The 10,921-nt window shown below is 39.9% G+C and overlaps 1 protein-coding gene across 1 annotated transcript; it reads left to right on the top strand.

Annotated features, from left to right (window-relative positions):
• The first annotated feature begins 996 nt into the window (after nt 1-996).
• On the top strand, nt 997-6,697 carry LOC104438241 (pentatricopeptide repeat-containing protein At1g71460, chloroplastic). The gene is made up of 2 exons (XM_010051341.3): nt 997-1,350; nt 1,887-6,697. The coding sequence occupies exon 2, from the start codon at nt 1,971-1,973 to the stop codon at nt 4,023-4,025; it is 2,055 nt and encodes a 684-aa protein (XP_010049643.2). The 5' UTR covers nt 997-1,350; nt 1,887-1,970; the 3' UTR covers nt 4,026-6,697.
• Nucleotides 6,698-10,921: the final 4,224 nt, after the last annotated feature.

The following is a 10,921-nucleotide window of genomic DNA, read 5'->3' as shown; positions in this document are numbered from 1 at the left end:
TATTTATTTATTTACTTATCATTGTCATTGAGGACTTTATTTAGTTGGTTGCCTATTTATGCATGGAGATGTAGACCTGCATGATTAGCAATAAACTTGGAGTAAATTGCTTGAAAAACCATTTTTTCAAACGAGAAAAAAAGTACCAGTAATAAGTGTTAGCTAAAACTAGTGAGGTAAGGTCCCCGACCCTAAATCTTTTATTTGCATAAGTACGGCAGCTTCTAGCTTAAAATAAATTAATGGCGACTATAATATTTTTCAATTAATGATACATAAGAAATCAAGTTACAATTGATACGATTTTGTAGAGTCTGTGCAAAATGCAAGCATCATCTCACAAGAAAGTTATTTACGCCCTCTTTAACAATTTGTTAAACCCCTCTAAGACCTATCTTAGGAGGCTCGCGACAATATATTGATTTGAGTGGAAATGCTTTTTAAAGAATTGCAAATGTTGTGCGTTCCATAAATTGGAAAAAGATTTGTCTGCACCAAATTAATCTCAAGCATTGATCACATGAGCCCAAATTTTCATGAGGCAATGATTATAATAGATTGACATACCTCATTTTATAAGAGGATGAGAGACTTTTTAAATGCTTTATGAGGACTGGATCTTCTCTCACTCCCTCAATAGCATAGCATTGGAGTTAAGGGGTCCAAATCGAACTAGGAAATAGAACCAAATATAGTTTAACCGAATTTTCATATATTTTTGATTTGGTTTAGGTTTGGATAATGAAAAGATAACACTTTTTTATTCTGATTCAGATAGTTAATCCAAACCGAATCGAAAATTACTCATTTCTTAATATCACAATTTACATAATCTTTCTATTGTTACTAAACCTATTCTTAATATTACAAAAAGAGAAAATAAAAAAAAAAACCGAATTGAATTATGTCTTTGGTTCGGGTTGTGATTCAATTTAAAGCTAATGCACATTCAATTGATTTGATTTGGCACAGTTCTAAATTGTGGTGCATCCCTAGTTTTCATCCGCCCGGCAATTTTTTGCGAATTTGATAGAGAAAATCCATAGAAACATTAATGCGGGGCATCAAGAGGCATTTTTGAAGTAAGATATTTACGATATTTTTCTCGCTTTTCCCTTAAAATGGATAAAAAAATCCATCATTCGAAGCAAAGCTTAGACCTTGAAGCCGTGCGACGCCATTGATAACCTGAACGCTCCGACAAACGAGCGTCGCACGTTGTTGCGGGACACAGGGAAGTTCCGTTTGGCGAACTCGGCAGCGGTACTGTCCCTCCCCCATTCGTTCTCATGACTGGGTCGTCGACTGGGAGCACGGAGGAGATGAGAGTCAGTACAACCATGGCTTGAGGTAACTTCACTGTCATGGGTTCATCTTTGCCTCTCTGGGTTTGGTGCCGATGGCTTGACATTGCCCTTTGCTGGGGTACAACTTATTTTTGCTGAGTTGCAGATGAAGTGTTTGTGAAAATCCTAATGTGAGCTGTAAAAATGTTTTTTTGTTTTTTGGGAGGACGATGATGGGGAACTTAGGGAGGGATCTTCATACGTTATTATTCATTCAGAATCTATCAGCTCTTTATATTGGTTAACCTTTTTTTATCCGTGGATTTGATAAACCGTTTATGGGTTCTGCTCCGTACGTGTTTTAACTTCATTTTGCAATCCGCATTGAACTCGTTGCTTCATTCGTAAGCTGAAACCAAACAGGAGAAAAGAAATCCCTTTCCGATACTTGGAATGGGAATCCATTTCATGATTCCATGGCCATGGACTAGTGAATTCCGTGGCTAGAATTGGGCAAATTGATGTTTGATGGCTTGTGGCAAATATGTTGGGTCTTTTCAATTATTTTCTCCTGATCTTTGAGCTATTTAATTTTCGCAGATCGATGGTGAACGAAGCAAGCAGAGTTTGAGCAGTCTTTACTGGTTTCCAGGTTTGACTGTTTGTCCAAACATAGGCGACACCATGCAAGTCACCTCTCTGTCGTTGCCTCCCTTGCGGTTTCAAGTTGTTCAATCAAAGATCAAGGATAAAAGTCGGAAACACAAGAGCGATCACTCTTCCAGTTATGGAGTATCAAGAAAATCACCTAAAGGAACCCTCCCAGTTAAACGCGGTCGAAATACTATAAAACCGTTTTCTGAGGAGGATGTATTCCCTTCTTCGTTACCGCTGCACACAAGAAACCCCCATGCGATTTACAAAGACATCCAAAGATTTGCAAGACAAAACAAGCTCAAAGAAGCGCTCACCATCTTGGATTACATGGACCAACAAGGCATTCCCATCAATGTCACCACTTTCTCTTCCCTTATTGCTACTTGTGTTCGATCAAAATCTTTAGCTGAAGGAAAGCAGATTCATGCCCATATTAGAATAAATGGGCTTGACAGCAATGAATTCTTGAGAACAAAACTTGTGAACATGTACACATCTTGTGGTTCTATTGAAGATGCAAAAATGATTTTTGACACGTGCTCCAGCAAGACTGTTTATCCATACAATGCGTTGATCAGAGGTGCTGTTATTTCTGGAAGGCGGCGGTATCTTGATGTCATCTCTACTTTCTCGGAGATGCGGGAAATAGGTGTCGAGTGCAATGAATATACTTTTTCATCCATGATAAAAAGTTTTGCTGGTGCATCAGCTCTTAGACAGGGTTTGAGAACTCATGCTCTTCTAATAAAGAATGGTTTTATAGATAGTAGCCTTTTGAGGACAAGTTTGATTGATATGTACTTTAAATGTGGCAAAGTTAAGTTGGCTCGCCAAGTATTTGAAGAGATTGATGAGAGAGATGTTGTTGTATGGGGGGCAATGATTGCAGGTTTTGCACATAACAGATTGCAAATGGAAGCCATAGAGTATACGAAAATCATGATTCGTGAAGGGATTACTCCAAATTCAGTTATATTGACAACAATTCTGCCTGTGATTGGGGTGTTACAAGCAAGACTATTGGGCCAGGAGGTTCATGCCTATGTGCTGAAGACAAGGAGTTATTCGAAGCAACTGTTCATACAATCTGGATTGATTGATATGTATTGCAAGTGTGGTGACATGGGATCTGGAAGACAGGTTTTTTATGGTTCACCAGAGAGAAATGCTGTTTCTTGGACAGCTCTAATGTCAGGATATATCTCAAACGGGAGGCTCGAGCAGGCCTTGAGATCAATTGTGTGGATGCAGCAAGAAGGTTGCAGGCCTGATATTGTCACAATTGCCACTGTTTTGCCAGTTTGTGCCCAGTTAAAGAACTTAAAACATGGAAAGGAGATTCATGCTTATGCTGCGAAGAATGGATTTGTCAACAATGTGTCTGTGACTACTTCCTTGATTGTGATGTACTCAAAATGCGGAATCTTGAATTATTCATTCAAGTTATTTGAAGGCATGCCACAGAGAAATGTGATCTCCTGGACAGCAATGATTGACTCATGTGCAGAGAGTGGGTTTCTCTATGAGGCTTTGGATGTGTTTAGAGCTATGCAGTTGTCGAAGCATAGGCCAGACTCCGTTGCATTGGCAAGGGTGTTGAATGTTTGTGCCCAACTTAGAGATTTGAAACTCGGGAAGGAGGTCCATGGACAGGTTTTGAAGAAAAAATTTGAGATGATCCCTTTCATTTCTTCAGAAATAATGAAAATGTACGGAAGTTGCCAATCAGTTCTTACTGCAAAGTCCATATTTAGTTCAATCCCTGTCAAGGGTTCAATGACTTGGACTGCCATCATTGAGGCATATGGAATTAATCACATGTATCGAGATGCAATTAATCTTTTTGACCAGATGATATCTGAGGGTTTCACTCCAAATGAGTTCACTTTCTGGGCAGTACTACATATATGCAACCAAGCTGGATTTGCAGATGATGCTTACCGAATCTTTAACCAAATGTCTGTGGACCATAAAATGAGGGCATCTGGAGAATCTTACTCTTTAGTAATTGGACTTCTTGAACGTGAGGGTCGTTTAGAGGAATCTCAGAAGCTTAAATGGATGAGCACTTCATTGTCATGATATGAAGCTAATTAACATAAGCTATATAGAGAAGAAGTAGAAGGAACAATGCATGTCCTGTTGTTTCTCTCTATGAATTTTTCAATTGGCTACCAACAATTTATTGTTGTAAATTTGTATACCCTTTGTATGGTTTTATTGCGATGCAGTGCAAAGATTGTATACTACATGGCACTTGCCGTGCAAATATTTGAAAGTTATTTTGTACAGGCAGATGTTCTGGCAGCTGCTTTGTCAAACTACATCATGATGGTTATAGAGGAAATATATTAGAATATATTGAAAATCCTGAAAGTCATTGTCTATTCGACTTACTTGTGCATGGCCTGATTATGTAAGAATGGAAAGATTGATAGTGTACGTCATGAAAACTAGATATTGCTTTAATTTCATTTTCCTGTGGATACTAGCAATCCTTTCTGTTTTCATTTTCTTTTTCCTTCTTTATGATGATGGTATTGCAGCAGTATACTTAGTATCATGGGATTTATCATGGATTTAATTCCTTCTGCTTCCTAATTCTGAGGATAAAAAGAACAGTACTGACATCTCCTTTTCTTTATAACCACTGAGTATTAGGACTTGATTTAACAATTTAAACTGTCGGAGTGCATGGTTCTGGTCCCTTCTTTTTGGTTTTCTGCTGTCATTATCCTCATATTCTTATTTAGTGAATTCCAGTTTGATTGCTTTTTTGTCAATGATCAAGGGATCACTTGCTTTGGAGTAGGCTTTGCCTAGCTCAACAGGTAGCAGTGGTGGAGAAGACAACTTTTGTGCAGTTGTCCAGAAGAAGCTAAATCAATAAGGGAGGCAGGTGTGTCGAAAATGCTGAGACACATAAAAGGAGCAGTTAGTCATGATTAAAAAGTTTGATGTAGTGCAGCCAGCACTTTTCTATTAGAAGATGTTGTGAATTAGTTTAATCTATGTAGGTCAATGGAAGATCTTCTTCGCATTTTACTCAGTTGACAGTGGGACTAAGTCAATAGAATATGTAGTTGCAGTATCCTCATTAAGAATCTAACAGACAATTGACGTCAATGCTTTTATTGAATTGCTTTATTCCTTTGTCTGCTCTCAGGTATGTCTACTAAAGAAGCTTATATGCTGGGCAAGGATGAATTGCCTCCATACAGTTCAAGGATGTTGCTGACAGTTCAAGCATACCAAAAAGCAAATTTCAAGTTTAGCTAATGTGATCTTCAGTTCGTCTACCTATTATTATTGAAAGATTGATCTTACTAATATATTTCATGTCATGCCCATTCATACTTGAATGACAAATGGTTTTGATAGTTGAATACTTTACACATGTTAGCATCTTTCTGAAAGGTGTCATGACAGGTTAAAGAGGTAATGATCTTACTAAATGCGAGTAGCATATTTATCTATCTTTTTCCTACCAAAAGCGAGGGACCGAATATTCATGTTAAAATTCATCAAATTGTGTCAGGTCTCTGGTATGTATCTATGTTTCAGCTTTTATCTATTTGAAGATGTTGTAGAGTCAGTGTACGAGTGATAGGGCTGAACCAATTTACCAAACGAGCTTTTGATTGCAAAACAAGGACAATGTTTTGTCCTACCTTGTTTTTGAAACGAGGTCATCTTTGTTGTGGCTACACAGACTTTTGTGAACCCATATTCTCAACTGGCACAATTGTATATGAATTTCATGCAATGGTGTAAAGTGCTCTCTGAATGAAATGAAGTTAATCCCAATTTATTTGCCACAAAGGTAGGTGGAATCACTATAAGTACATGGATTTGGAGGACTTAGGCCATTAGAATTGAGATCTGAGAAGGTCCTGTCAGTTGACTGTCTTCTTCTATTGTCATGACTGTCTTCTTCTACCGTCATGATAGTTTGTGACCGTGTTTATTGTCGGGATTAACTGTGCATCCTCTAAGGTGCATCTCCAGTGGTTCTCATTCTCAATTTTTCTCGAGATTTTCTTTTCCAAAGAAAGCAATCTAATCTTGATTTGCTACAATCAGGATATTGACAACGAGCGGGACTCGATGGTGCAAGGGTACAGAGAATTTCATGCTCTTGGGTGCATTTAAAATGCTAGTTTTAATAGGATGTCAGACTTGCATCATGATTGCAAGTGTTCAATTCCAGTCTTAGCAGGCACCATTGTTTCTGATTGTGACCTGCAAGATCAGACCACTTTATGTTGTCCTTAGTTCTTCAACTTGTTGCTGTCTTTTTGTTAGCCCAAAAGTTTTCTTTTTCTTTTGAGAAGTGGGGAAAGCCACATCTTGCTGGCTTTCCCTACTGTTCTGATGGTATGGGCAACAAAAAGGTTGAGAAATGTGTGCCAAAATTTTTAATCGATGAAGTCACAGTTTCTGGGTGGAGTATCTGCCCTTGCTCTTGGACTGCTGACAAACTTGGCCTTCGTAAGTAGTAATCTTTAATGCTGAAGTGCATCATTCTTACAATTACTATTCTTTTTCTCTTTTGGTGTGATTACTATTGCTACTTCACATGCTGTCATGTTTCATCTTTCCAGGCAATTTAAAGGGATTCTTCCTATGCAAGCAAGGTGAAGAAAGTTTAGTTGGAGGTGCTATCTTTGTGTTGGGTAATGTAAATACTGCTGCAAAAGCAAACAAAAGCTTTCTTCTTTGATCTGATGAAAGTAGAAACTGTCATTGGCCTCTCTCTTCCTCTCTCCCCTCCTGCAAGTACATAGTACATATTCATGCATCCAACAAATGTGTTGGCAAACCGTGGCTTGAAATTGGAGTGTGCTGTCCTGTTTGCTTGGTGCAGAAAGAGCCCTCAATTTCACTGTGCCAGGTCAAGGGGACCGTTTACTGCCCTTGTTTTGGCATTACGAGCAATGGACAATTCAGAGGCTTCAAAGTTGATTTTAGGATCACAGATCAGCTACAAATTGCCATGGTTGCATATGAACCCCTCTCTCTCTCTCTCTCATTTTTTTTAATATTGCATCTCCTACTAAATCTTCAAGGCTCTACTTGATCATCCTGCTTGGCTGATCGTTTACTTGGGTCCTTAAAGACCTCTTATGATTACTTGCAGATTTCTGGGAGTCCAGAAGCCGCCAGTATTGTGTTTACTTGCAGGGCTGGAAATGTGTTAAGAGGATAAACATCACGACCCAAGTGAAACCATATCATTGCTTTTCTGACTCCTGACATTTAATAGTCTAAAATCGCTGTTTTCTCAACAATGTTATCCTTCTAAAATCGTAATATGGTAGTTTTAGATGCTGACCTCCTTGATTGAGGCTATCAGAGGGAAAGCAAACTCAAATTGTTAGAAAGGCAAACATTCTAACGGATATTGGGTGCGTTTGGTTGGACTTTTGGGGAAAGCCGTTGAGAAAGTGCGGTTTTCAGAATGCAAATTGCGTTTGGTAAATGATAACATAAAAATCCCTTGCGAAGTACTTTTAGCCAAAATTGTGTTTGGATAGATTATATTTGTAAAAGTCTTTATTATAAAATAAAAAAAATTGACCGGTGAAGGGCGGCGGCGACCGGCAACCATCGTCGGCGGTTGCTAGACCTCGGGCGGCCCCGAGACCACCGGCGAGGGTCGCTTGGGGTCGGGCGACCGTCGGCGACCCAGCGAGACCCTTGCCCGAGGTCGCGCGGCCTCGGCAAGCTTGCTTGTGGTCGGGCGACCGCCGACGACCCAGCGAGACCCTCGCCCGAGGTCGCGCGACCTCAGCAAGCTCGCCCTCGTGGTCGACGACCTCGGCGAGCTCTCGGCCGGGTTGCGCAACCCTCGCGCGGCCCCCCTCGCCTGGGTCTCGCGATCCATGGCGAGACGGCCGCTGGCATGCAACCGCAGCAAGTCGCGCGACCTCCGCGACCTCCCGACGACTGATCTGGGTCCGCCAGAGGTCGCGTGACCTCGCGGCGACCAGATCTGTGTCGCGCCTGAGGTCGCGCGACCTCCGGCGACCCAAATCCGAGTCGCACGGCCTAGATACCCGCCGGAGGTCGCGTGACCCACCGGCGACAGTTGTCGTGACCGTCACCGACCTCTCGCCAGTCCGTCGCCCACCCTCAGCAGCCCTGCACAAGATGAACAGCTCAATGAAGAAGATGAACAGCAACGAAGGAGATGAACAGTAAGCCGAAGCCAAAGCCAAAGCTGAAAGCCCAAGGCATCCCACAGCCTTCAGAAGGCTGGCCTTCGCACAAGGGGGTTTCTAAAAAATTTCCCAAACGCCTGATACTTGGCCTAAAGGCCTTTAGGTGTCCAAAGATACTTGGGAAAGCTGTTCCCAAACGTAGCCATTGACATGTCAAGTGCAATGGTGTGCATGTTATGTTGTGATACTTTTAGGACTCTCTTATGATGGTTTGCTCATGTCAAGTGATTTTGTTAACATGAATTCCATGCATGTTTTTCAGAAATTTCCCTCGTGATTGGGTTGATTTTACGTCACTAGTTCCCTTCAGTCCATTTACTTACAGAGGTGAATTCCGGGGTCGAGGCACATGGAATCTTTATGAGCCACAGATTGATGGATTAGAGCCTGAAGAGGTATCTATATATCAGCTTGACTCTTTTAGTTTCTGTGCTTTCTGCTGTTGGCTTGATATACAATTGATTTGAGTGCTATTTTGGAAGACATGGAACTCGAGCAGCCCCTGATGGTTCTCTTCTCCATTTTTCAGTTCTTGGAGGGTCAATGAGATGAGGTTGTCTGATGCATCAAGGAATCTTTTATGACACGTCCATCTCCAAAACGACATGAACAAAGATGTTCTATTTATTGAATTCTAACTTAGATATCGTTTATTTCGCGAAAAATGAATAATTTGGAAAATATTTGCTTAAAAATGATCGTTTGTATCTCTTACAAAAAGAAAGAAAAATGAAAGAAGGAAACGTATTTTTATTGTCTTGAAACTATTTATCTATAAGTTGTTGTCAGTAATAAAAATACTTTTTATTAACTAATTACTTTCAACAATATAAATGACTATTTTTAGGAAACTATTTTTCAAATCATTCATTTTTTATGAAATAAAAAGAGTTTTAGTATATCCTTGTTTTCATTTTTAGTTGCGTTTAAAATTACCAAAAAGTACTAAACCTATTATAATTATACTAATTTAGCCATAAACTTATTTTTAGTCGGTTAAGTCCTATAAGTCCTAAACCTTTTATAATTGTGCTAGTTCAGTTTATTCGACCAAAATTGGCCTATCGGCACTGACATGACCATTGCTTGGCATTGGTGACAATTTTTAATAAGAGTTAATTTTCCAAATTATTTTATTAATTTTAATATTTTTTTTTTTTTTCTCTTAGAAGGCAGGGTTGGCTAGTCACTGGGGCGGCTGGGTGAGATTGCCTTGTTGTCGCTAGGCGAGGGGGAGCTCGCCTAGTCACTAGCGAGCCCATCCTCGCCCAACGATAGCTCGCCTAGCCACCGTGAGGCAAGCTTGCTCTCACCCAACGACGGTGGATTGCGTCAAGACCGACTAAACTTGACGATTGTGTGGACGGCGACGCCAGCGAGGGAACACGCACCGAAAGGCGGAAACCCAGTATGGGAAAGGCTGAGAATGGCGATGTCAAATGAGAGAGGGCGAAGTTGGAGAGGAGAGAGGCTACGGCTGAGGCTACGGCTTGCCTCATTCTGGCAATCGGCTAGCCCTCCTCTCTTGATGGTCATTGGAGCCAAAGGAAGGAGAAGAAAGGAGAGAAAAAAAAAAAAGATTAAAAATTAATAAAATAATTCAAAAATAAATATTATTGAAAAAATAATTGCTGGTGCCGCCCTGCAGTCACGTCCGCACCGGCCGGCAGATTTTGGCCGTATGGATTAAACTAGTATAACTGTAAAATGTTTATGACTTAATTGGACAAAAAAAAAAAAGTTTACGACTAAATTTACGTAATTATAACAGATTTAGGATTTTTTTGATAATTTCTCCGTTCTTCTTATGGTCTTCGGGTTTGATTGTCGTACCTTTCCACCTCGTCCGAAAGATTCCAAGCTTCTTCCTGAACCTCGAGATGAATATGATCACCAATGGACATTACCAGCATATGAAGTTGCTAAAGCATGCTGTTTATGATGCGGAAGTCGCCGTCACTGTGTCCATTCTCTAGGGGGCTTCACCGTTCGCAATCACAGTTAAAGTAGAATTTCGTTTTCAGAACGAAATCATTATAACCGTTCTTGTGAATTTTCATGATATAAGCAAGGAACCCGACGAGGACCCAAATGATTAATGACGAAGAAATTTCTCTACCTAACTTCACCCATGCAAGACAATAGCTCGGTAGTGTCGCCTCTAAGATCAAGCATTTTCTTTTTTGGTTTGATGGGGAGTTGGATTCCTTGCTTGGAGAGAAATCAAAATGTGGATTTGGATTCCACGTGGAATGAAATTCCTCAAAACGTGCAAAATAAAATTACCTAACAATGGACAGTATCGAGGATTCCAATTCTACATCTGTCGCCGGTCTTCGATCAATAGTTGCCGTTGGCAATCGCCCATTGGAGATCTCTGGTTGCTGGTCACCATCAACAATGAAATAGATTCTTTCATAAGGTCCAATTTATTTAATGAAAAATGAATAATTTGAAAATTAATTTTCTAAAAATGTTCACTTATATCACTTGCAATAATTAGTCGATGAAAATTATTCTTATTATTATCAATAATTTACGTCAAACATCTTTGTGAATGACGAAAATATTTTCTATTTATTCATAAGCAATTCAAACAATGATTTTCAGAAAAACATTTTTCGAACCATTCATTTTTTTTTGCAAAACGTGCACGGAACCTAAAAGTCAAAATATATTGCCCTCAAATCAATTCCCAGGAATGACATTACTTGGAATGAAAATCTTACTTGAGGATTGCTTGTTCATGAAATA

This window comes from Eucalyptus grandis, chromosome 1, assembly GCF_016545825.1.
Source record: "Eucalyptus grandis isolate ANBG69807.140 chromosome 1, ASM1654582v1, whole genome shotgun sequence".
NCBI lineage: Eukaryota > Viridiplantae > Streptophyta > Magnoliopsida > Myrtales > Myrtaceae > Eucalyptus > Eucalyptus grandis.
Note: the sequence above shows the minus strand (reverse complement) of the source record. Positions and strands in the feature narration are given on the sequence as shown.

Coding starts and splice junctions, on each gene's coding strand:
- LOC104438241 (XM_010051341.3), top strand. CDS start 1,971: ATGCAAGTCACCTCTCTGTCGTTGCCTCCCTTGCGGTTTCAAGTTGTT.